The 27,795-nt window shown below is 39.7% G+C and overlaps 1 protein-coding gene across 3 annotated transcripts in view; it reads left to right on the top strand.

Moving 5' to 3' along the window:
• The window catches only part of LOC145774347 (uncharacterized), a 94,092-nt gene that overhangs the window by 18,381 nt on the left and 47,916 nt on the right, over window positions 1–27,795 (top strand). For all 3 annotated transcript variants that reach the window (XM_082585573.1, XM_082585575.1, XM_082585574.1), the window contains exon 2: window positions 19,534–19,679. In XM_082585573.1, coding sequence (XP_082441699.1) covers window positions 19,534–19,679 — 146 coding nt within the window. The remainder of the gene's footprint in view (window positions 1–19,533; window positions 19,680–27,795) is intronic.

Genomic DNA, 27,795 nt, shown 5'->3' with positions numbered 1-27,795 from the left:
ATTAATTAAAATTGTTTCAAAAGTTTTGTTTTCATGATTTCTTTTCCTGACTTGTAAATCGCTTTTCTTGCAACCAACACTTCAAAAAAGCTAGATTTTGAATAATTTGACCAAATTTGCATCTGATATTTATTTTTCAACATCAAATATGTTTCTATCCGCTTCCTCGTCACTTCCAACGCTGTCTTCGTCTGATGAAACTTCGTCTTTGTCATAATTTTCACAATCCACTCCATTGCAATTACCACACGCAGAAACACATGGTAGCCGTGCCGCCTGCAGCTGCAAACGTTGGTACTGCAAGGACTTATCTTAGTGACGTTACATCGTACAAAGTGAAGAATGTTATCAGTAGCCGCACTCAAATCGGTTAGAATAGGATCGTAACTCCCAATGGATAATTTCCAGCCCCAATCGAGCGGATTTAGTTCAACGCTCATCAGTGTTTTCCATTCAATCACCTGCAGATGGATTCGAAGAAAATGATACTTTGCAGCATTTTTGGTTGGAGCGAGAGACTGTGGCTTGATTGTCGTTTTAGATGTTGCTGAAACTGATGGTAGCGCAAATCTTCCACCGCCCAGGTTTTTTTCCCACCATAGCTAAAAAGATAAAAATTGTATATTAAAACTGAACACACTTCTTAAACTTTTATTGATGATTTGGTGGTAGGAACTTGACATTATCGTTATAATACTAATGTAACTTTTTAAGTTACCTAAACATTAACAATTTAAGTCCTTTTTGTTCTACTTCCTCTGCAATGGCTGTTTCGTCTTCGAGTACTTTAGCAGTTTCTTGGAAAACCTCCCTTGTCCCAAACTTCTTCAGGGTACTAGTTTTTCCTGACATAAAAGATTATAGATATAACTTTTATAAGTAGCCTGTGCATAGCAACCGAAAAATTAGTAAAGAACGAAGGCAATTCCGAATATGTTCACCGTGTACAATTATATTAAAAAGAATACGATAAGGCTTATCTAAATACAATATTTCCTAAAGTAACATTTACATCATTCAAGCAAGTAAAACCAAGTTTATCATGAAAGTTCCTAGTTTCCAAAAACAAATTGTAGGTCACCTTGTCCAAACAATGCACACGTAGTATCGCAACCCGACCAAGCATGGATGAACAAAATATGACTTGTAATGACATCTCCAGTTGATTTGACCAAATCTTCAATTTTCCAGATTTCTTTGTCACCTTTGTTGCTAGCATCAGAAAGCATGTAGAGATGCATACCATTTTTCCAGTGAAACATCAACAACACTAGAATGTCAGTGTCAGCCGCTACTACAACCACATCTATGTTGTTATCTTCTGCATACTCCAATGCTGCTGAAACGATTTTAGTGTCCGTGTAGGGTTTTGCCTCATGGTACATGTTACATCCGCATCTCCCAAACTGTTTCGAACATCATGACATTCTCTTCGCAGCTCATCTGATAGGAAAGATATGAACAGTGATTTATTCTGCTCGTTCTTCAAAAATATTTCTTGGTTGAATGTTGGAATCATTTCTAAGTTATCAAAAGTTACAAAGGCACTCATTTTCCCTGTTCTTCGTTTGTGTTCATGATCATTTACGTAGGGACCATTATCACATCCATCAAAAACTATGCACGATCGTCCATATTTCTTGCTTACATACTTTGTGTATTGATCCAAAATTGACCGATATGGACGATTTTTGAGCCACTTTACTTTATGCAGCAGAGCACCTCCATCCAGTATATGAAATGATTGATCCCATATGTAGGTGGAGGATGTGACATCTTTCTTTAAAGCCTGTCCCAGTTTTGCTTTGCTTGATTTTTGCATCATCGAATTCTGAAACAGCGAGGTAGGAACGGCTGTTAGCTCATACTGGAAATAGCTTTGTATATCCTCTTCTCAATCAACACAAGCAACCTGGAAAATAGGAGCAATGGGTCGACATGCACTTTCTCCTTGTCGATTCTTACACCAATCTCTAGTGCTTCCAGCGTCTTGATCTGATCTCTCTTCTTAATTTTTGCTTCTGAATACGAAACACCGTCTAGTTGATGCTGGATTGCTTCACCAACACTTTCTGCATCATCACCATTGATTCCATCTCCTTCTGTTGCTGTTACTCCTGTTGCAATATTTCTTAGTAAAGGCTCACTTTCATAGATGGGGTTATGGCTTTCAATCCAAGATCGAATCTTCACCAAATCATCATTGTCTCGCTTCATACGGCTTGTTCCTAATTCTGCATGTTGATTGCTTGTTTTATGTGTGGTCACAGTTAATGTTGTCATAGCGTCATGTATTGAAGGGCAAACATGCATCGTGTGTACCCAGGTCAGCATTACATTTTCTGTCATCCCTCTTCCACGGGTTAAGCCACCACATGTCTTCAGTGAGCGCATCAACACCTGTTCAATCGACAGATCAGTCCAAATTCCGTTCCAAAATCGAGCGCTTCGTCGGACAACATGATATCCGTTGAGCGTGAACTGTTTATGCAAATCTGGGAATGTTGATCGGAGGTCATTCATCATTTGCAGATAAAGTCTGGCACTCTTTGCATAGTTGATATGACCTGTTGCAGCAAATAAATTCAACATTTGTACAGTAGCAGCTAGATGATTTTGTCAGTTACCAGTCCTTTCCGCAGCAATGAATAATTTAACGGTGTTGATACAACGGATATATTGTACCCAAAGCTTGGCTGTACGGGAAAGAGCACCAAGTCTACTCATCATCTGTTCCATAGCACTGTTTAACTTCTCCAATACTTCACAGTTGTTGATTTCATCAGGTGGGATCTCATCATTGATAAGATTGTGGTAGATGGTCTTCAGTTTTTTCAAATCGTCTTCCGATATGATCTCTTCTTGTAGGAGTCTGCCAATGATTGTTAATCGAAGAGCACTTTGTAAGAGAAAATGACCTCTTACTACTCTCGCTATCGCCTTGCCTGAAATCATGTGTTGAACCGCATTTTCACCCTAACCACTTGCAAGCATTCTACAACACCGGATCCTTTCATTGCATTACCGATGCTTCCTAAGTAACTTATCAAAATGTGGAACCCTCCAAGACGGCAAAGAATCTTCAGGAACTTTTCTGTTATTATTTCTACTGCTTTCAACAACAACGGCTGGTCAAAGGTGATGCATGGTGTTCCCGTGCTGGCTTTTCTCGACTGGTCAATCACAAATGATCGTCCCGTCGTCGTCGTCTGAGCTTCTGGGGCCGAGGGTCTATCCTTTTACCACCCCAGATTCACGATGTTCCCGGGCTACACTGGAGGCTGCTAGAGAGCAACCAGTCTTTAGTTTCATCATCCATGACGCGCAGACCTTCCACTCCGTTAGGTGGCTTGAAGATGGTACAGTCATTGATGATGTGGTCTGCGGTCTGTTCCTCGGCACCACATTCACAGGAGGAGGAAGAAGCCATTCCCCATTGGTGCATGGTTGAGCGGAAAAGGCCGGCGCCCGTACGAAGACGGTTGAGGCGCACCCACGCCTGTCTCTGTAGTGTCAGGCCGATGGGCGTGTGTCGGCGTCGGGGATGAATGAATGGAGTCTGGTGGTGCTTGACCTCCATTCAGAATTCCATTTATGGTTCGCCCAAGTAGCCGCAGAGATGTCTTGTTCATCAGCTTCGTTGATCAGAAGCCGAGCGGCTGGCACGAATGGGTGTCTTGATTTCAGTCGACGGGGGTGCCCGTTTGGGAAGGCAGAGATCTTGTGGTGGAGAAGATGATTAGGCTCCAGTGCCCGTCGACCGAGGGACAGAGTGGCTTCTTCGCGACGAAGCTCAGCAGGTTGGATGCCAGCGAGAATGGGGAGATTGTCCAATGGTGTGGGACGCAGGCATCCGGTCACTGTGCGCAGGGCGCTGTTTATGGCAGTGTCGATGTTGTGGCAGTGAGCACTGCGGCACCAGACAGATGCACAGTACTCTGCTGAAGAGTAGACAAGGGCTAAGGCTGCTATTCGCAAAGTGTCAGCCCTCGCCCCCCAGCTAGAGCCTGCCAGGCGCTTCAGTAATGCAGCGCGGGATGTCAGTTTCTTGCGCAGTGACACCAAATGGTGGCGGTATGTGAGCGATCTGTCTAGTGTCACCCCAAGGAACCTTGGCTCGGGGCAGAAGGACAGAGGTTTTCCGTTGTTGTGTACATGTAGCTCACGATCAGCTTCCCGATTGTGTAGGTGGAAAGCTGCCGCCACAGTTTTGGTTTCGCTGAGTTTCAGTCACCAGTTCTGGAGATAAGCTGAGATGGTTTGCATGTCCTGGCTCAAGGTGTCTTCTAGATTTTCCCACGACTTTGTGGAGTGGAGAATTGCCAGATCGTCCGCATAAGCGTATTTTGCGGAGACCGTGGTTGGCAGGTCGTGGGTGTAGATGTTGAAAAGAAGTGGAGCCAGGACCGATCCCTGTGGGACGCCGTTTTTCAGGCGTCTCAGTCTGCTTCGCTGTGGGTTGCCGGTGGTGAGGGTGAAGCTTCGATTCCTGACAAGTTCCATAATCATATGGACCATATGTCGGTCAGGAAGCAGGCGAAGCAGCTTGTAAGTAAGGTCGCGATGCCATACGGTATCGTAGGCAGCTGTGAGATCTAGAAAGACAGCGCCGGCCTTCTTTTTTGCCTCAAAGCAGTCCTCGATGTCTTGGGTCAACAGTGTGACCTGATCTACAGTGGATTTTCCGCGCCGAAACCCAGCTTGCTCTTTTAGAAGGAGCGGGTCGATGATTGGGTTGACGCGGGCATAGATCAGTCTTTCGAGGATCTTGAAAGGAACACAGAGGAGGGATATCGGACGATAACTCCTTGGGTCCTCTGGTGGCTTGTGAGGCTTAGGGATCGCAACTACTAAATCTCTTCTCCAGATTTTTGGGATTGTGAGGTGGTGCAGGCAGGAAGAGAGGAATCTACGTAACCAGGACTTTAGGGCATGGCCAGCATGGAGCACAAGCTCAGGGCAGATCTTATCGGGCCCTGGAGACTTGTGTGGTTTCACTAGGCGGAGGGCGGTGGTGAATTCCTCTGGAGTGAAGTCTCCAGAGATTGTTTCTTCTGGTGGTGTTTCCACTCGCCATAGGGCAGACACTTCCTTGGCAACAAGGCGGGATGCCTTGCGGTCCTTTGTCTTGTACACCCCGTTCTGCACTAGCTGGGAAGCGATGGCATTAGCAGAAACGGGGCACTGACGAGGGGAGTTTGCTGAGCGCCCAGTGAGGTTGTTGATGATGCTCCATGCTTTGCGGCTTGAGTGTGAGAAGTCGATGGTTTGGACAGCTTCGTTCCATCGCTCAAGCTTCTTTGTGTCCAGCCGCTCAAGTAGTCTGGTGGCGGCGGTGTTTGAAGCAGCACCACTTGTGGCGGCTAGGTATGAGCGGTAGAGAGTTTCACACTCAGAGTCCCAGCATGGTTTATAGCTGGTTCGATGGCCACGTGGTATTGTGGCCTTTGCCGCAGTTATTATGGCATTGCAGAAGTCCTGGTATGCCTCGTCTGCGTTGCATGTTTCAGTCGGTGGTAACTTTGCAGCAGACTCATTGGTCAGGAGGCTGTATTGATTCCAATCGGCTTTTTTGAAGTTCCATCGCTTCACCGGTGAACTCGGGACGGGAGCCACAAGTTTTGGGGCGGTAATGAGGGACGGCCGGTGTTGGGACCGCGGGAACTTCTCAAGCACACGTCTGTCTGGAAGAGAGCTGTCGACACTCGCGAAGGCCAAGTCAGGGTTTGTCCCTGTTCCCCAGCGGCCGGAGTGAAAACTGGCTGGTTCCTTTGGATTGAATAGGAGGGCAAGATGGTTTGTAGAGGCCCAGTCAGCCAGCAATTCTCCGTCGCTGCTTGTGTTGTTGTAGCCCCAGTCGATGTGCTGGCAGTTGAAGTCGCCAGCGTAGAGACTGGGGGAGGGGAACGTTGGAAGGGATGATGGCAACATTTGCGAGGGTGGGGGCTTGTAGATGTTGACGATGTTGTAGTCTGAGATACATATGCACACCCACTCAATCTCGGCATCAGTTGGAGATTGGTCGACAAACGTCCACTTCAGGCTCTCATGCACAAACGTGGCAATGCCGTGCTTCCTGCTTAAGGTAGACCCGGCTAGCGTGTAGTTGGGAATGGCTAGCCTATCTGCAGAAGTGCAGTGGGTCTCCTGGAGGAGGATGACGAGTGCCCGGTTGGTATGGGCAAGCTGCTCCACAACTTTGGTCTTGCTTGTTGTGTAGCCTTCTATGTTGAGCTGCAGAATGGTGGGGCGTCTGAACTTGCTATCAATTGCCCCTTGCAGCTGTGCCGTCCGGGTGGAGGCTCTTTGTTGACAAATTTCGTTTCTCGTCTGGTTGAAAGCAGATGGTACTCACAGGATGGGGCACGAGGAGCCATTTGTCGTCCATCCCATTATGTTTCCACAATCACAAATGATAATGTTGAGTAAATACAGTTGTGATCATTTGGATTTAAATTGATAATAGGTAGAAGGGTAACATCACACTTTCTTGGGTAGGTACCTTTGCGATACGTCTGCATAAATCCCGACCAGTTTGGTCTGGTAACATCAGAAAAAGAAAAGTAAACAACATTTCCCAAAGAAGGTCAATGTTCTTTTCTAGAGTTATACATAAGTGAAACTTAAGTTCTCTGATAGCACAGAATACCTTTTTTGATAAAACGTTATAGTTTCCTTTGATATATTGCTCGATTGGTAAGCCTTTGCTTGCAGTTACGGAAGCTACTCGGTGTAAGCCAAGACATTTGATTGGCTTTTCTTCGCGGATAAGACCACTTTCATTAGTTGAAACTTGGATGACTCCCATTCCATGAAAAGTATTCTTTCCGTCTAGTGTACAAAGGTTATGATCGACGTTGTCAGCGACGTATTGTGGAAATGTGCCTGGTGGTAAACTAACGCTTGCTTGGGTTTCATCTTCTGAGGCCATAGCAGATTGCTTGAATCGATTGACTTCAGTGTAGGTGCTACAGAAGCCTAGTTGGTAAAGCTCATCAAGCAGCCACTTTGATCTAAAGGTGTGGTCCAACTCAACAGCTAAACCAAATGGTATTGCCATTACAGATGATTTAGGTTTTGCTGCTTGAACAATTATTTGACCAATAGCCTACTATTTTGCTTTTGATCTGACCTGACCAGGGGTCCACGTCTTTTAGGCGCTGACAGTTAGGCGCTGGTCTAATAGGCGCGCACACTGTGGCGTCTGGATATTTAGGTGCGGAGCACTGTGGCGCCCGGTCATTGAGGTGCTATTCCTAGTAAAGACTGTAGATTGTATCAGCTTGGCAGGTAGGGGCGTAGGGCAATGCTTTTTACACAAAATATTATATTGAACAGGGAAAAAAATTGTTTTGTTAATGCGTGTGCGTTGTTGGTCATGGCTTCAGTGAGTGAAGTTGCTGAGTAATGCTGAGTGGCAGCGCTGAGTAATAGTGTATTCAGGTAGCCTATTTTTCAACATAAATGCTTTTCTTGACTAGGTCAATAGTAAACCAGTGCTTGTTTGTTAAATGACTTTCAAAATGTTTAAAAGCGCACAACTTTGATTAATTAATGCTATAGTGTGTACAAACTTGAGATGTCCAAAGCGGTTAAGCTATAGCCTGAAAAACTGTAGCCTACATTAAAAACTATTAGATAGATTTTCCTATTAGTTTACATGTAATGTTTTAGTTTACATGTAATAAAATTTTAACCACCCGCTTCAATATAGGCCACGGTATGATATTTTTTTTACTGATGTTTAGTGTAGTTATTATTTGACTCTTTCGCAACCACCGAGGTCAAGACGTTTAATCTAAATATTACCAGACATTTTTCACACAAATCTGTTGTATTTACGCCGTAAAAACATCTCACGTGATCGACATAGACGCACAATCTTGACATCAAATGAAAGCATACATCTTCACCTATCCGGAGATGCAAAGCTTTGCAATAAAATTTAAAACATTCAATGTACAACTAGCAACTTTCCACACGGTATTTTTTCTAATTTCTAAAAAAATTAAAAATTGGCAGAAAAGTGTAGCCTACTTCATTATAATCCTTACTACCCAAGCATGATACAATAATATGAAAATATATGTAGTTTAATCGAATGCCAAAACAATTCTGCACATGAGAAAAATTTTATTTGCCATCATTTACATTTTTTTTTACTTGAAATAGGCTACCTTTCAACCTTGGACAGTGTAGGGATACGTCCTTGGTCATCATGGCAAAAATCCCAACACGTGTGTAATATACGTCCGTGGTCGCGAAAGAGTCAACTAAAAATGAACTCAATAATGTTCGGAAGCTTGAATGATTTATTGATAAAGCTTTCACCAACGCAAACCTGGACTAACAACAAATAAAACAGTAATAAATCAATAAAACAACAATATATTTTTCTGTTCAATATAACATTTTGTGTGAAAAGCATTGCCGGTTTAAGCAGCTTCACTCACGGAAGTCAGGATATAATTTTCTGGCAAGCTGATACAATCTACAGACTTTACTAGGAATAGCACCTAAATGACCGGGCGCCACAGTGCTCCGCACCTAAATATCCAGACGCCACAGTGTGCGCGCCTATTAGACCAGCGCCTAACTGTCAGTGCCTAAAAGACTTGCTCCCCTGACCAGCACTTGTAGAAATGTCTTCAGCAGTTTTGGAATCCATTCACTTGATGCATCCGATATATTCAAAGATTTTGGATAGTTTGAGGTATCCTACTTTATTTCTCGAATTTCGGCCATAATAAGTTTAGCAGCAGTTGTTACTATCCCTTCAGCATCCGTTTCTTTATGTTTCCACATTTCATTAAGGTAATAATCTGCCATGCCTTGAAAATATACAACATTTCGTTTTCCATCAACTTCAGCAAAATGCAATTTATTTCCATATCTCTCCTGAAGTTTCTGTTTTAATCTCTTTGTAGAATAAACACTCTCTTCGCCTGCAAAGCTGGACATTTTGTCATACAACTCTTTCAAAGTGTGAACTTCTGCGTCTGAATCAACTTCCAGCCATATACAGAGCATTTAAAACCAGTGAAACTTGTCTTCGTCTCTTGGGCGGCCTCTTTCTCCACAGTCACCCATCACCCAGATCACATATGACAAGCTGACAATGCTAAAGTAACCCAGTTTTACATACTGTATAAAAGAGATTTCTGGTTGTTACAATTATATAAGAAGACTTTGCATTGCATTACACATACAAATTGTTGTTTATTAATTTTATTTTTTTCTTGTCACTACAGTAGTAGGGTGGCCCCTTTTGAGGCAATTTTTTCATTTCAACTTGCCTGGGTGATAAATTTTTGCCTTAGCCCAAAATATTAATAAATCCAAATAATTTTTGAAATCTGACCTCGTTTAGACCCTGCCCCAACAGTATTTTTAAATCGAGCCCCCTAAATCACGTTTTTAATGATAAAATTAGTACTATTAGAGCTAGGTATATGTTATTGGTATTCATTTTTATTGCTTTTCGGAAAGGAAGATACTTGCATGCCTCAAGTCAAGATTTGAACAACTTTTTATAAATTAATTTTATAGTATCAATGTATAAATGCTTCTTAAGTTAACCGATGAAGTGATATGATTTTTTTTTGAGAGTTAGGCAAAAGCCAAAGTAATGAAAGCACTACTAATTTATTAACCAAGAAGTAACAGCACATCGCATTTCACACAATAGAATCTATGTTTGCTTGGATTTTCTGGTGACACGATACTTTTTCTCCATCCTTGGCTTTTTTCTTTTATGGTGCACAAAGCTTCACCAATTTGTCGTTTTTGCCCGGCTATCCGCCCAGTTGCTGTTGTTGTCTGTTTAACTCCATGTCCTACAGATTGAGTGTGACCTGGATAAATCAGATAAAGAAGATGTTCCTCAAGTTGCTTAACTTTAATGCATGATTTGGCCAGGAGAGGTTCATTTAAGGGAAGGATTAGTTTTTTGTTTAGGAGGTAAGATATTGTGGAGCACCAACTGCCATATTTGGTTATCATTTTTGTATAAGATGTTGCCTCAAAATTTAATTTGGGAAAGTGAAACTCTCTCACTGAAGAATTTTACGATTGACTTTCATCATTGGTGGTGCACCAAATGTTATAGATTAGTTTGACTGTATTAGCATTGATGGTTTTCTTCACAAGGTAGATTTAAACGATCTGTCTTAGCCTGATGCTGCGAGTTTGCTGTGGCAATAGTAAGTTGCGCTAGCTTTCGGAACACAGTTCCCTAGTCATGTGTTATGATGAATGGTGTTGAAGTCAGTGAGTGGTTCTTGAGTGTGGTTCTTTCGTTTAGCTTGAGGCTGCTGGTTGTTGAGTTTCTGTGTTGTTAGGCGTTTTTTGTTGCAAAATTTTTTTCAGTTGATTAGTAGATTAGATGACGTAGTTCTTCCCTTTCGGCACGGTTGTTGATTTTGTCTGCTGATTTTGTCTGCTGATGAATATGGCCTCTTTGAAACGTAATTTTACCGCGTCATTTTCTCGGGCAATTATAGTAAATTCAAAGTCGGTGTGGCATTGTTGTTGATGATTAAAGACCGAGCTTTTGTCTGAGCTGAGGTGTTCTTTGATGCGGGAGTGGAGTGGTCGAATCGTGCTGCCTATGTAGCTTTCCCTGCATTTCTTGCATGCGATCTTGTAGACACAGTTCTTGGTGGTACATATGTCATCGTTCCGTAGTGGGCAGTTTTGTAGCCGGCAAGGTTCGGCAAAGAGGCCATATTCATCAGCAGACAAAATCCTAAAATCAACAACCGTGCCGAAAGGGAAGAACTACGTCACCTAATCTACTAATCAACTGAAAACAAATTTTGCAACAAAAAACGCCTAACAACACAGAAACTCAACAACCAGCAGCCTCAAGCTAAACGAAAGAACCACACTCAAGAACCACTCACTGACTTCAACACCATTCATCATAGCACATGACTAGGGAACTGTGTTCCGAAAGCTAGCGCAACTTACTATTGCCACAGCAAACTCGCAGCATCAGGCTAAGACAGATCGTTTAAATCTACCTTGTGAAGTAAGCAACGATCATGCTGCTAAAAGCGAAACTCAATCAATTGCATTGATGGTTTCGTTATCATCGCCCAGCATTGCCAAAAGCACATTTTCGGGATGAGCAAAAAAGCAATTTTGTTGAACACTCTGTTGAATGACTAGGAGCACTTCATTGCCATTAAATAGATTCTTTTGCAATGCACTTCTTGAAAAAGATTCTTTGGCTTATCCATGATAGTACTTTTATATTTAGCTTGAATGTAACTTTTCCAATAAACGCCAACAATATATTTTCCGAGAAAGCTGATTTTTTTGTAAGGTGCATTTGGTATCCATGGATATGTAAACTATTAGAACTTGTCATCCCAAACTCAGCCAGCGAAAATGACACAGTGGACCAATTTTGTTATAAACAAATTCAGAGCTTTCATGATCATCTCTGGAGTTAACAGTTAATAACAAAATTGGTCCACTGTGCCATTCTCGCTGGCTGAGTTTGGGATAACAAGTTCTAAGGGTTTACATATCCATGGATAAAAGATATTAAATGTACCTTCCAAAAATATCCCGAAAATGTGCTTTTGGCAATGCTGGACGATGATAGCAAAACCATCAGTGCTGATGCAGTCAAACTAATCTCTAAAATTAGGCGCACTACCAATGATAAAGGTCAATGACAAAATTTTTCAGTGCGAGAGTTTCTCCTTCCCAAATTAAATTTTGAGGCAACATCTTATACAGAAATGATAACCATATCTGGCAGTGGGTGCTCCACAATATCCTACCTCTCAAACAAAAAAGGAATTTTTCCCTTGAAGGAACCTCCCCTGTCGGCTGCATAGCCGAGTGGTGCGAGCCCTGGAATGGCAAACGAAGGGCGCCGGTTCGACACCGCTCAAGAGCATGCGGCTGTGTCTCTGGCAGGACACTTAAAGGCATGCCTGAAAGTGGACACAAAGATTGTCTTCCTTGCCTTCCCGTCCACTTGATCTAAATGTTCAACCACCGAGTGGAAGCCTGATACGACAAAAAAAACAAACCTTTTGTGACCAAATCATGCATTAACGTTAAGCAATTTGAGGAATATCTTCTTCATCTAAATTATCCAGGTCACACTCAATCTGTAGAACGTGGAGTTAAACTGACAACTGCAGCATCTGGACAGATAGCCAGGCAAAAACGACAAATTGGTGAAGCTTTGTGCACCATAAAAGAAAAAAGCCAAGGATGGGGAAAAGTATCGTGTCACCAGAAAATCCAAGCAAACATAGATTCTATCGTATGAAATGCGATGTGCTGTTACTTCTTGGTTAATAAATTATTATTGCTTTTATCACTTTGTCTTTTGCCTAACTCTCAGAAAGATATCATATCACTTCATCGGTCAATTTAAGAAGCATTTACATTGATACTATAAAATGATTATAAAAAGTTGTTCAAATCTTGAATTGAGGCATGCAAGTATCTTCCTTTCCGAAAAGCAATAAAAATGAATACCAACAACATACACCTAGCTCTAATAGTACTAATTTTATCATTAAAAACGTGATTTAAGGGGCTCAATTTAAAAATGCTGTTGGGGCAGGGTCTAAACGAGGTCAGATTTCAAAAAAATTTTGAAATTATTAATATTTTGGGCTAAGGCAAAAATTTATCACCCAGGCAAGTTGAAACAAAAAAAATTGCCTCAAAAGGGGCCACCCTACTACAGTAGGCTACATAAATCCGAAATTTTGTTTTTGTACATCATTTGCTCTGAAGATGCGCATTGCCATGATGCGCAAAACGTCAGTGAAGCAATAAACAACGTATCTGTTTCTGCTTTTCCTTTCGCATTCATCACATGAACGCTGCAATTATTGCTAGAAAATATACGTAATGTTCCTGGTAAATATCCAAACTTCTCAGTATTCACTTTATTTGAAAATCGAAAAAGTGAGTTTTGACAAAACTAGATAGAAATACCTACCATTACTAAATTTGCTGTCAAACTTTTTGCTCAAAGCCGATTAAAGAGGATTTTGGATATGTTAATCTACATAACATTGCGCTTCTTTTGGTACCAAATTTGTTAAGTTACGAATTTTTTCCGGGTTGGCCCTTTTTTTGAGCTTAGATGACTACACTATTATACAGTATAACTCGGTTAATCCGGATTTGGTTAATCCGGATCTTCGCCTAATCCGGATAAAACTGGAAGTAGAAGTACAGATGATTTGTAATCTTTTTCTTGAGAAACAGCTTTGAATTGTGTCACGATTTCTTTCTATCTCTTACCAGGAAAAAGACTTGGAAAGGTTCAATGACGTAGTTTAATGGGTCAAACCGAAAAGCAGTCAATTAAATGTCGAATAATTCTATTAGCGAAATGATAATCTGACTTCTTGAAGAACTTTAACGAACGGCTTCTCAAATAACTCTAATTTCTGCATCAACTACCAATCTACAACTCATAGCACAACTCTCATAACCAACTCAATAATAATCATCATAATAATCACCATAATAATAATCTCAGAATAATCAGAATACAAACTACACCACTATTTATAGTTGGCTGTTCAGTCCAGTAACTTCGAGAAGGTTACATCATAAAGAACCATCGTTCGGTCACGTAGCATTTAAAAGGTAAACAACAGAAGTCTCTAGAAGGTCACGTTCGCAAGAAGATTCTTACATAATAACGATTTCGCAATCGGACATTTACTGATAAACAACCTTATGACGTCATGACAAACGACGCTCAGAAATCATGAAAAACAACAGAACCTTCTAGATTTGCATGCTTACAGATGATTCTAGAAATACGTTACAAATTTCTCAATCAGAGGTTACTTCAGGTCATAACCGATAATAACACAACGCACCAGAATTCCATAATGAAAATAGCACATTCGTTGAAGATACAAAGCAAGCCATCGCGAGGCATTTGCACCTTGATTGTGACAAATTGTCCGGATTATTTAATCCGGATCTTCGCCTATTCCGGACAAAAGTTGCGCTTTCTCTTATCACTTTTTCCGGATTTGCCCGTGATTACTTTGTTTGACCGTGATTTTTTGTAAGTTTTCCATAGAAATCCGTCTTCGGTAACTGTTTTCAAAAGTTTTAAGTGACTACAGATTATTCCGACACGCAAGTCTGAAGATATAACTTTTGCCAGTGTGTTCTTGCGTTGGACGCAGAGTCTACAAATACATTCATTTTACATGCATACTGCATTTCAAAAGAATTCTATCACTGGGTTGCTAATGTGATAATCGCGCGTCTCGGAATTGGCAGATGACCACACTAATGCGTTCAATTTCGGTGATTTTTATCAATACCCTTCTATCTAGGTAACGTCAGGCTTGATAGAACCGTCATCGGTTAATCCGGATCTTCGCCTAATCCGGATGGAATCGCCGGTCAAATCGAATCCGGATTAACCGAGTTCTACTGTATTTGATCTTTGGGCAACCAGTACATTGGAAGTTGGAACCGGTGTACCTGCTGCTCAACTATTTTCGATACCATGATTACCTTTTGGTTAAGGTTATTTTGAAATCAGGATTTGCTAGAGTAAGCCTAATCACATTCCTATACTTTGTTAAACTTTTCATGCTTGATTTCTTACCTTAGCCTAGATGTAAATGACACTACATATGAATAAGTGTCTCCTTTTTATTACACTGTATTATCTCTTGCATTATTAGGCTTTGCTGTCTTCTGACATAGCTTGTCAGACTGAAAAAGCGACACATGATTCAGCTAATGTAAATAATTTAATTTCATTCAATGTCACAGTGGTAATCACCGTTTAGCCTTTGTTGAATAGTCGAAGTTCTTTATTATTGCAAGTTACTGCTGATAAAATCTCTTGCTATTTTTGAGTGCAAACACGAGCGTAAAAAGGTTTTATTTTTGCAGACGTTACAGACACATTGCTTATAGGCAATTTGTTCGATGGGTATGGTGATATCTTGGTCGATGCATCCGCGTTCCTCTACTATCATGTGTTGTCCACGCAATTCGAACAAAGTTTCCAAGCCAGGACGATGAATAGGCTGCGTCGGATTTAATTTTCCTATTTTAAAATAAAAGTGGCTTTGTGACATCTCATCGGTTTTGTGTTTAAAACGGAATTCCGCAGATGCAGGTGGAGACAACATAGTAGCTATCCTGAAGGACAAACCAGCATCTCGTAGGAAAGGAGTTATATACCTTGTGACGTCACAGCGTCACGGCTGGATGCGCGCGCGGCCTCACAAACGAGGTTCAAACAAAAGCGTCCTTAGCGAGACTAGGGCAACAAAATTTAAATTTTTTTTTCTAAAACGCATGTTGTACACAATGACATCACGCTGAGACAAAAAACTCGCAAAAAGTTAATTTAGGTTTCCCCACCTTTTAATCAGCGCTTTGTTTCACTATATATTTTGATGGCACGCCTTTTTGATAGTATGGTTTCATTCTTATGATTTTGAATACAAGAAGAAAACTTTTATATGACTCTCGTTGAATGAGTTGAAAACACAACAAAGACATTATTACAATATTACATATCATTTCACCACAGGTTTTCTTGCTGTTGTTGCCTGGTAGGGTACTGATCTTTTTAACTTTTGCTTCTAACATTGAATCTTTTCCAGCCATACTTGCTTCTCTGTTGCCTTGCATACTGATAATGAATAGCCTGTTTTCTTCATTGCTATTTTTTTCCATTACATTGCGTGGCCAGAAAGGAAAGGTTTCACTATTTCTGAAATACCTTAATATTTTTTAGTGGTTTGCCTGTTGTCTTTCTGGTCTCTGTTAATCTTCATCAGAATTTGAAATTCTTGCTTGTAAAAAGAAATGATTTATTCTGACATTTTTTGCTTTGCAACTGTCGGAATGTTAGCTCGTAGGTAAAACGTAAATACTTGCTCAACTGTACAATTAGCTGCCTACCTGATAAATCTTGTTTGAATTACTTTGATCTGAGTTTGTCAGTTCTTCCCTAGAAGCCATGAAACTGCAAATCACTTGCTTGTAGGTTGGTAACTTGCTACCTTTGATATCTTGATCTGTTTTTGTGGGAACTGTAGCAAGTAGAAAATACCAAGGTCATGTTGTGCATAAAAAGACATGCAAACCTAGCAACCTAATCCAGTAATCCATGCCTAGCAATTTTTTTTGATTAATATCCTACTAGCTGAATAAAAACTACGTATTGATTCTGATCTGCAATTGATAAATACGATTCTATGAATGTTTTACTACATAGCATTAATGTCTAAGGTAATTCACCATTCTTAAGTTATCACAATTAGAATGGCTATGAGCCTTGTCCTTACAGGAGAAGTGGAAAGAAACAAAAAAAAATATTAAAGGACCAACAATATTGACTCTAATTCAACCAATAACTTAAGTCTGACTCTGTAACGACTCCTTACATTTAACCTTATTCTGAACTTGGGAACAATGCCTTAGAAATGATCTGCACATACTAGGCTGAAACTTCAGGTATTTGACTGAGCTGAATAGTGGTAAGTCATTTTGAAGGTATTATGACTAGGGCAGTAGGGCAACCAGTTTTTTGACCTAAAAACTTGAAATTTTGACTTAATAATTTACTAATTTTGACAAATAACTTTATGCGTTTGCAACTCAAATGTGAAATACAAAGCATATTAGAAATCAAACCGTTAGGTAGCCTAAGGATATCTTCTTTTTGTAATAAAATAAAATAAAAGTCTGGAAGACTCAACATCACCACAGCTAACGAAGAGGTAATGAAAGTAACTCGAAAAACTGCAAAAGATAAATATAGAGTGTCTTTAAATATCCCGAAATTACTGAAAGGGTTTTGCAGTATTATACTTCTAGCTAAAGACAAATTTGAGAACATCTGGAAGCTAAAACTCAATAAACAGTATATGTAAACTTATACTGGTTTGAGCATTCACCCAACTTTAAGAACAAAGACCACGTTACCTGCCTTCCACGCCTAGCCTACTTAATATTCAATTCAGTAGTGGGCGCACCAAGATTATTACTTCAGAAATTGCAACAAATAGATCATTACGTCAGAATAGCAACAGAAATTGCAATAAAAAATCAGTATCTGTGTAGCTTTAATAAAATATCAATAGAGATAAAAAAAACTACATTGAAAGAAAATTTTGACCTAACCATGAAATTTGACTTTTTTTTTACTTAATAACTTTGAAACCTCTCTTCGTGTCAGCTTGAAATTTAGTTTATGGACGTTTTATAAACTTTAAACAAGGCAGAAAAATTTTGACTTTTGGTTGCCCTAATTATGACATCACAGAGGCATGTTTTCACTGTTAGCGATTCTCAAGGTAAAGCTGACAACTAGTGAACAGAAAGATTTCAGTCACTCCCATTTAATAAAGTTGTGTGTTGTACTGGTTAATACACATACTATGTTGTTCTACTGCTTAATACTTGCATTCTCCAGCAACTACATCAAGCATATTTTGCAATAGGTTGCCACATTACTTCTCAAAATAGTGTTTGGCTGTCTGCTTGCAAACTCTACTTGTTAAAAAAATAGTATGGAACATAATAATACTGTGTCAAACATTGCAACTGTGGGGCTTAGATAAACCTTAAATACAGAATTTTCCGTGATAAATGAAGGACTATGTAGCACTGTAAAACTACACGATTACGTCCCAAATTTCTTCATTTTTAATTCAAATCTGGACCCCATACATAATAGATTGGTCTTAAACTTCATAAATATTGTTTTTGTACACAAAAGTTTGAGTGTTTTGCTTCAGGTCGGGGCAGCAGCTGCACTTATTGTTCACTCCTTGTTCACACACAGCAAATAGGCTATTCAACCGCAAAATAGCGTCAATTTTTTTCTGAGTTTTCTGCATGCAGACGACTTAAAATTAGTTTAAGTTTTGAGTTGCATGCAAGCAATTAGAATTTGGTTAACACAGATAGTTCAATCTTCTTCTTTGTGTGAGCCTCTGGGGCCGAGAGTCTATCCTTTTACCATCCCAGATCCAAGGTGTTCCTGGACTACAGTGCAAGGCTACTAGAGAGCAGCCAGTCTTTGGTTTCATCATCCGGTGTCTGGTGGCACTTGACTTCCATTCAGAATTCCACTTAAGGTCCACCCAAGTAGCCGCAGAGATGTCTTTTTCATCAACTTCGTTGATCAGAAGTTGAGCGGCGGGCATGAATGGGTGTCTTGATTTTAGTCAACGGGGGTGCTCATTTGGGAGAGCAGAGATCTTGTGGTGGTTAGGCTCCAGTGCCCGTCGACCGAGAGACAGAGTGGCTTCTTCACGATGAAGCTCAGCGGGTTGGATGCCAGTACTGCAATCAAATTATGGAACTACAAGGGATCAGTGTTAAGCGGAATGTGATTTTTGAGGTTCCAACTCCACTCCTACTCCATGAAATCAGACTCTAATCCGACTGCAAAAAACTTCATTGTTTTAGACTCCGAATCCACCATTCGGAAATAAAATTTTGAGTTGTGAAATTAGCCAATGCAAATAACATGACATAACTCAAGGGTGCAACAATTTTTGTCATCTTGGTAGCACGTACACGTTTTTTGTAGTGCACGTTTGTCATTTACGTGCATTACTGCTGGGTGGAAAATCGTGGAAACAACTTATTTTGCTAACAACAAAACGACACGAGACTTGTTTCATTTACTTATAATGTAAAATTGCTGAGCTAACTCTTCTGGATCTACTCAACTCCCAAACTTTTATGAAAAATGGAATTGCGAATCCACTCTATTTCCTGGAAACCAGGAAAACTCCGGCTTTATTCCATGCTCAACTCTATAAAGGAACAATAGAGAAATAAAACAAAGTAACTTCAGCAGGTTTAACGTGATGTATTACATACAGTCATACACAAATATCATAATTTAAAATAAACTCTAACGTTTTCGACACGTACGGTGTACGTGTGTCCTCATCAGGAATTTCATATCTGCAATATACATAAAATGAAAATTGTAAGGTAAATTTGACTTTTTTTATTTTTTGTTATATCGCAGATATGTAATTCCTGATGAGGACACACGTACGTGTCGAAAACGTTAGAGTTTATTTTTAATTATGATATTTGTGTATGTAATACATCATGTTAAACCCGCTGAAGTTACTTTGTTTTATTTCTCTATGGTTCAACAAAGCAAACTCTCTACCAAAGCTTTATCTACAAAGGAAGTATTTTTTTTTGCTTAATTTCACACTGTCGGGTTGCCAAGCAAAAAATAATGTTTGCTAAATATTGCAAACTTGAGACAAAAATGAACACATTATTTAAACTTTGGACGTTTTTGCAGGCCAAAAAGTTTAACATTGCGAGCCACGGTTTGCACACCTCTGGTCTAGCCTTTTTTTAGTTTAGAATGTTACATTTTTTTTTGGGAAAACTAACTATGCATCATGCAAAGAATCATTCAATTTCGGATATGTGAGCTTAACCTTAATCAACCCATGAGTTGACTTATCTTGTTTCTCCCTTGTATGGCAGTAATTGTTTGTTTTTCAGGACTTCATCGCAGCCGAGATTATTGCCAACTGCCATTTAAAGTTTTGAACGAAAATTCTCAAGCCCTTGAACTGCTTGGTGGAGAGCCTGTGAGAATGATTAATCTCGATCTAAGACAAGCTGAGTTTAATCCTTCAACGGCTAAAGTAATGTTGTATTGCTATACGATTGAAACCAGCATCACTGTTTCTTTTACAATAACTTTATTGCCCTCAATTTTTATTTTTGTTCTGGATTTTTGAGGCAATTGCACAAAGTACATTGATCTTCAAACTATGTTTCATAACTGATTTCAGATTATGCGGCCTGATTGCGGTATTATTGGATTACAGTATACATACAGTAGCAACTTTACTTTACGACACCACTTGGAAATATTTTTTTTGTTAAATTAAAATCTCCTTGTGGCACTGTCATGTTGGCAAGAGTGCCATTGAGAATTTAACTTCATGGAAAGATTTGGATGCCACTGATGTCATCCCCTGAACACTTCGTCACCCCCAATGTCATCCCATGTCGATGTCGTTCCTTGAAAGCACTGTTGCCAGATGTTCAATTTTTTGTGTAGGTAAAAATTTGGGTTGTTTAAAGCAAACTTTTTCAAGTCGAAACAAAAATTTTTCCACCTTTTCCCTTTGTTGGTTTTGTTCCTGTACTGTATCATCATTAATGTTATACCCGTTACAATATGATATTGTTCAGCTCATCATTACTTATGCAAAGAAAAATGAAATTTAATTGAAAACAAAAAAAATCCTTCTTGCCCTGTTCTGACTCCTCATGAATTTCGTATTGCTATTTCGTCCGAAGAGCATGCATTTCATGTTCGTACAATCACCACTCAATTTTTTTTCATGAAAATTTATTTTGACATGGCTAACGTAGCCCACCGAAAATACACATATCTAACCTACGACTAAAAACATAAACATATATCTAAAAACATTATTTATGACATGCAGCAAGTGTGTTGGTTATCTGGTAATGCAGACTAGAGATGTGCTTAACCAAAGGCGCCAACTTTCGAGGGGCCCCGTAAATTTATGGTTGAGGGGCAACAAAAATGGCTATTACAAGTGGAATTTCAAAGATAAAAAACTTCGCGAAAGAGTTTAGATCATTTAATATGGACTTAAAGAATGCCGAATCAAAAAAAACATCCTACGTTGCTCTTGCCCGCAAAACAGCAGCTGATCGCATGGCTTTCTCTGGAACGTGAATTACTGCTGAGATGCGCACGGCAAGCGCGCTCACAGTCACACACTGCTTATCTTCCCACGTGTGAGGACTGAGGAGTAACTTCAAAGTCAAAACGCGTGGTAGCGAAAAAGCAAACGCGAGGTTGAATCTTTATTCTCAATTCACGAGTTATCCAAACGTCCGTTAGATTTTTTGTGACTTCAAACATGAAATCGATTTTAGCAAACTTTATCGAGTTAAAACTTCGACACAACGAACAATTACGTGAATACAGCTTAAATAAAAAATGCATTTTTCAAAACAGTCATCCGTGTTTTGCTTCAATAAGCACTGTATTGATGCATACACTCATCAATATACACTCCTGCACTACCGTATATACCCAAGTATAGGCGATCTCGTGAATAAGTCGAACCCCTACTTTCGAGCTGAAAATGGGTAATATTTGCTTCTCCCTGCTTCGAATAGCTTATTCCCGACACTACCATTCGTTGGTACATCTAAGTATTGCCATTGACATACGGTATGGAAATTTTAAAGTAGATTGTAGAGTAACTTAATCACGCTGCTGGAATAGTCACGTAACTATTCACGGCAATATTAAGTAAACTAGCTAAATTAGACGAGCTATTTTCAACGAGGTCTTCCCGCTGTGAGATCAATTATGATTCAACAGAACGCATTGTTTGTTCGCAATGTGTGAGAATTTTTACCGCTATTTTCACCTAGCCAACCTGACTTCATTGTTTTATGCGGCCCCTAAGGTTTGACATCGACTGCAACGGTCGATCATGGAATGTTACGTAATAAGAACAATTATATCCTACACGCAAAAATAAAAACATTAATCTTAAAATAGCTCTTTCTGCTGTTTTATCTCGTGAGCTTTGCATATTGCTCAACAAGTGCATAAAGTTTAGAATTGGCAAGAAATCGTTAAATTAGAAAATTAAGTTTGAATCACTGCAAATAAACGTATTCAAAACGTTTATTTCGGACGACGCCATTTCGTACTACGTAATTTAGCAATATAATGGCGTAATCGGCAATGATTTTGCCCCAGCAAAAAGGCATTCATTTTGAAAACTGCCGAGCTGGAGACAACAGCTTATCCCGTGCATAAGTTGAACCTGTCTTCTTTTTGAGATGAAAATTACTTGCTAACATCTCGACCTATACTCGAATATATGGGGTATTTGATATAAGACTATAAAGACTGTCGATAAAAAACGGAAAAGAAAACACTTCTTCGTTGTTAACGGTTTGAAGGTAAGTAATTAGCAAAACGAGGTGAATATAACTGATAACGGATATCCACTCTGCTTGAGATCATGATTTTTATGCGTTTTATTTCGATAACTTCACTATTCACTCGCACGAAAAGGAAATGAATCGGCTTGTTTTCCAACTGTTCCAATTATGAGCTAACAATACAAAATTTTTACGACTAGGCGTACTGCATGCGTAAAACTAATCGTTTCAAGCAGCGGTTCTAATAAATTTGGTTTGCAACCTAGGTGTCAATATAAACAAGACACTAAGCTTAATCAAATACTATTTTAATTCAGTAAAATAGCGTTATGGTTATGACGTCATCACCTTTCTTGCCCCCCAAGGTTTTTTGAAAAGTCGGCGCCTATGTGCTTAACTGTTATTTTTAAAGAACTGTTATTAACCGTTCCTTTGAAAATCTTTACTGCTACTTTTAACTGTTACTTTCTTACAGTTAAAGAACAAAACCATGAAAGCAGCAAAGGGCTACAGTAAACCTCAGATATATGAATAGATAACGTGTGACTAAAAAAAATTGGATTGACTTTGACTGCTGCGCCTCTGGGCCCACCTACTTTTAAAATGGTTCCTCCATGCCTGAGCCTACACTAAAGCAAAAAGCATATTTCCAGCAATTGTCAAGTCTTTTCGGCAGCGTTATTAATAATCACTCTGTAGATGATATGTGCATTGACGCTCAAGCTGAAATCCAACAGCCCGTCGAATATGAAGCTGTGCTATCGCCAGGGCCTGACCTTATATTTGCAGATGGTAGCTCACTGACCGAGCTGCTTGTGCAAACTCAGAAACGTCATCACTGTCTCGTCAAGAAAAGAATGTAGGCTATCGATGCGTTGTTCCTTATGCACTTGAACGGGTTTATCAATAAAATTTTATTGTTGAAAAGTGAAAACGTAGTAGGCGCATTTTATTACTAAGCACGCTTTTGCTTACCACTATTAAATTAAACATGTTCAAAATTGAGAATGCTTTGGGACATTAGGCTACTAAACGCTATTAACCGGAAGTTTACCTGAATGATAATTGATAAGTTCCAAAGTGACGTGGCAATGCTTCTCTCGATAGCTCCTTCAAATAGATCCCGCACTTCACTCGCTGTTTGCTGAACCTTAACCGCTTCTCGGTAAGACCGACCGAAACTTTTGCCATCCGTGTTGTCGGAGGATTCTTTCGTTTTTTCGTCATTATAGGATAGCCTACTGACTAACTGAAAACTATCCTATCTGTAGTTGGGCAAAGCTATGCTGTTCTTACAACTTGCCTATTGCCTTGCCTTGTCCACTCCCAGTGACTACGCACTATTCTTCTAGAAGCGAACTCTTATATATAGCCCCTTTTTTGTCTGTGTTTCTGATTCTTCTAAACATCTGGTTGGAAACTAGGCTATTTTCTTGATGTAAAAAAACTTGCGTAATAAGTAGGCTTTATTGTGTGCTTCTGCAATTATTTTCTCCTGTATCAATCACCTGCTTTAAGTTATATAACGGAAAGGAAATCTTAAATTTGTTTTCGTCATCATGCACTGGCTACATCAATCCATCATTGTTAAATCTTTCAAAGGATGGCATCTCGCCTGGTGCGAGACAAATTTCCTGCAAATGTCAGACTCCCCAGCCAGCAAACTTGTTTATACATGTCATGCATTGTGATTCAACGTCTGCAGACGTTGAATCAATGTAAAACGACGGGTTTTGCTAGCTGGGTAGTGTGCTTTTGTGAATGTGCAAAGTCGCCCATTACGTAATCACAGAAACTCTTTTAGTGGAAGGAAGTCGAGTTGCAACCGTGTTTATCTGTCTACCAGGGGCGTATCCTCAATGGAAGCATTGCTTCCCTGTCAAAATTGAAAAAGAGAAAATGATATTTTTCAGTGAAGCGATTTCGTAATTTCTTTACCTGAATACAAATTCGAACGGTTTCTAACTCATGTCCCTGTATGATTTCAGCTCGGTTTTAATTTTAAAAAAGTTGAAAGCTTACGGAAGCAAAGATTCGTATCGCTTCCCTTGCCCTCGTTTTTGCTATACAGACGAAATCGGTTAATCGAATCACGTATTTGCCAGACGTTTTGATACGATTATACGATTGATTCGTTTAACCAATTTACTAAAAAAAGAGGTTTATTGTGAATGGGCGTAATTGTTGTGAAGATGTCTGTGCTGACTAGGCTGCAACGCACATTACAACTGATGCTTCCTACAACTGTTTTCAATTCTGCTTAAACTTTAAAGAGTTTACTAGTTCTGTGTTACATAACACTAATATGCTGTATGTTCCAGCCAGTAAAACTGGTCCTTTTTACATTGTATCAACGTCTGCAGATAATAAATCAATGTAAAAAAGACCAGCTTTGCTGACTTGGCTGAGCAGGTATGATCAAAGAATTTTTCTGCAAACTGCGGCAATCGGACTTCTTTTAATCTCACCGATCTCTGTGACGTCACAACGCGAACTTTGACGTTCACGTTTTTGATTCAAGCGTGCTATTTTTAGCTCGTACCAGCTGTGTAGTTTTGAGTATGGAACGTGGCCTACGAAAATAGTGGTATGGTAGAAAAACACGGCTCACACACATTGTTTTGAAATCGCAAAGTTTTTTTTTTCAAGTCTTTTGCGCTGTCTGGTAAAATAATTAATTTGCACTGTTCTTCAACTGAACGAAACTGCACAAATGAAATTATGCACTGCATTTCACAACAGTAGGCTACTTTTTTTCAGCAATTTAAAAAAAATTCTCCAAAGTTTTCTGGTAAAAACTTTTAGACATGCTTTCCAACACTTCCCTCTTAAGCCGAAATAATTTGTCCATGTCCATTCCTTGGAAGGCCAGTCGCCGACGGATGACATCAAAAGCATTTAAACTTCTTAAGTGTGATTATTCCTTTTGTGTGCTCTTCTGCTTTAATGAAGCCCAGCTGTGCGAAAATTGGTTCTTTGTAGTGCGATGTCTAGCGCATAAGATTATGGCCTGGGATTACAGACACTTGTCTTTGTTTTGAGCGCATGCGTCTGTTTCACCTTTGCTTCATTTCGCCTTTGAACATTGCAGACAATAATGCAAAGCAAAAAAGAGACATTCTCTTTTCTCTAATGGGTATAATTATACGATTAAATGAATGAAGTATGCAAACTAGAAGCAAATCCTGATGCTTTTATCCGACTTATTCTTTTCAGCGGTATGCGCTTAACCAATGTTTTTACTTAACATCAGATTGGATTTGGTTTGGGATTTCAAGTTTTAATTCAAATAAAGGGTTGATACGTTTAAGCAGTATACTATTAACCGATTTCGTCTGTACTAAGAAACAAGTGAGAGAAGGGAAAAAAAGCAGCGCAAAGTTTGCTCGATTTACGTTGCTTTTAACTCATCTATGGAAGCAACTTTTCAATTGCATCCTTGTCGCAGGGTTACCAGATCGGCCAAATTCCTCAAATTAGGCTTTTTTTAATTACTTCTTCAAAATGCATAATAATCAATATTTCTCAAATATTGTAACCTTACCAGATGAAACCATGTTCACCATTGTTCAATACCAGAGGTGGGCAGTAGCGCGCTACTTTTGTAGCGGCGCTACTAGCGGCGCTACTAGCGGCGCTACATTTTTGGTAAAAGTAGCGGTAGCGGCGCTACTTTTTAGCTGGAGTAGCGGCAGCAGTAGCGGCGCTATTTTTGTTCCAAAGTAGCGGTAGCGGGAGAGGCGCTACTTTTTTTCAGTCGCACTCCCGCTACCCGCTACTTTTTAATTTAAATTGAAAAAAATGCTTGTTGTTTTTGCAATACTAGCGTGGTCAAGCAGCTATATAATCGGCTTGGTTGCAAAGATTTGGTCTTTTCTAGCTGACGTCAACTTCTTGGGCGAATATCTCCGTGTGATGAAGCCTATCTGCCAGGCTTTAGACATTCTTCAGGGCGAGTCTAAGGCATATTACGGAGTCTTGCTTCCAACCATCACAATTTGCGAGAAGAATTTGACCGAGATCAGTGATCTTGTGACCTGTGAGGAGTTGAAAGTGAAAGTTCTTGAAGGGGTGAAGAAACGATTCAACAAGTGCTTCAACAACATGAAATGCGTTATGGCATCATGTCTTCATCCCTCCTTCAAGACGTCGTGGCTACAATTTCTGCACTACGTTTCCACGGATGATGCTGACGCACTGCGAGAAAAAGTCAAGACAGATGTAATTCGACTGTTGAGCGTGGTCAAGCAGCTATATAATCGGTTTGGTTGCAAAGTTTCGGTCGTTGCGTCAACTGTTGCGGGAGACAGCAAGCCAGGTTGTTACCGAGAAGAGTGACACCAACACCAGTCACGACTCCGAGGATGAATTTTTTGGTGTGTTGGCGCCATTCCGTGAAACGTCGGTGCAGAAGGAAGCAGCAATTGTGGACGTCGTTTTTACGGACAGCAGCAAGTCCTTGAGCTTTGCGAATACCGAGTTAATACCTGTTCATTAAATACAACACCTCCATTCCTTCCAGTGCTGCGGTGGAGAGACTTTTCTCTGTTGGAAAAGATGTGCTTAAGCGAAAGCGGGCAGGACTTAAAGACTCTCATTTTGAAATGCTCGTGTTTACATATCCCTGATGCGTAACAATAAATTTCCCTTAGAATGTGTTTTTTATAACGACGTTAAAATGACAGCGTAAACGAATGATAACATTCGTTTTCAAGGTCATTTTTGCGTCACTAGGGACTTGAGTGTTTCCTAGTGTCATTTTAGACAAAAGTAGCGGAAGAAGTAGCGGTAGCGCACGCTACTTTGGCCCGAGTAGCGGTAGCGGGTAGCGCGCTACTTTTGTAAATTGGTAGCGGGTAGCGGTAGCGCGCGCTACTTTGGCCCAAGTAGCGGTAGCGGGTAGCGCGCTACTTTAAAAGTAGCGAGTGCCCACCTCTGTTCAATACATGTTCTATACTTGTTTAATACTCGTAATGTGGCAGATTAAAACTCATCCGCTACAGTCCTTTTATACTTGCTATTTTTGGGGCTATACTTTCAGAATTATTTTTGCTACAATTTATTGAAATCCGCTACAAGTCATAAAATATATGTACATTTTATTATTTTTAATAGAAACAGGTAAATACATCCATTTGGCCGTTTTTTGTATTATTTTAGCTTTTAGACCTTTTCATAGTCTGGCAACTCTGCTCATAGGCGCCGACTTTTCAAAAAACCTTGGGGGGCGAGAAAGGTGATGACGTCATAACCTTAACACTATTTTACTCAATTAAAATAGTCTTTGATTAAGCTTACTATCTTGTTTATATTGACACCTGGGTCGCAAACCGAAATTATTAGAACTTCTCCTTGAAACGATTAGTTTTACGCATGCAGTACGCCTAATCGTAAAAATTTTGATATTATTAGCTCATAACACAAGACAACAATTTTTTGTTTATCTATTTTATTCAGTGTTTCTATATGTTTTTGAGGTCTCTGATGCCGAATTTGGTGCTAGTTTTTGTCTAGTGTCAATGGTTTGGAAGATATTTTTAGTTATATTTGAAAATTAGTCAAAATATTGCGCATTAATTGAGATTATAATTTTCTTTAAAGTGCTGTTCAATATCACACATCCTGCAACGTGGAAATTTTTTGAACACGTGATTGGTCAAAATTTTGGCGGTTTACAACTGGTCACATTTCTCGGAGAGTTGGGCTAGTGGCTAAGCCTTTGTTGTTTATTAGCTAGTCAGCCGTTGAAGGCAAGGACTTTAGTGACTGATGAAATTTGCAGTGTAAATTTGATAGTGTTAGCATGACTTT

The sequence above is a fragment of the Aplidium turbinatum genome, chromosome 7 (genome assembly GCF_918807975.1).
Source record: "Aplidium turbinatum chromosome 7, kaAplTurb1.1, whole genome shotgun sequence".
In the NCBI taxonomy this organism is placed as follows: Eukaryota; Metazoa; Chordata; class Ascidiacea; order Aplousobranchia; family Polyclinidae; genus Aplidium; species Aplidium turbinatum.
The sequence above is the reverse complement of the archived record's forward strand: the minus strand, read 5'-3'. Positions and strand labels throughout refer to the sequence as shown.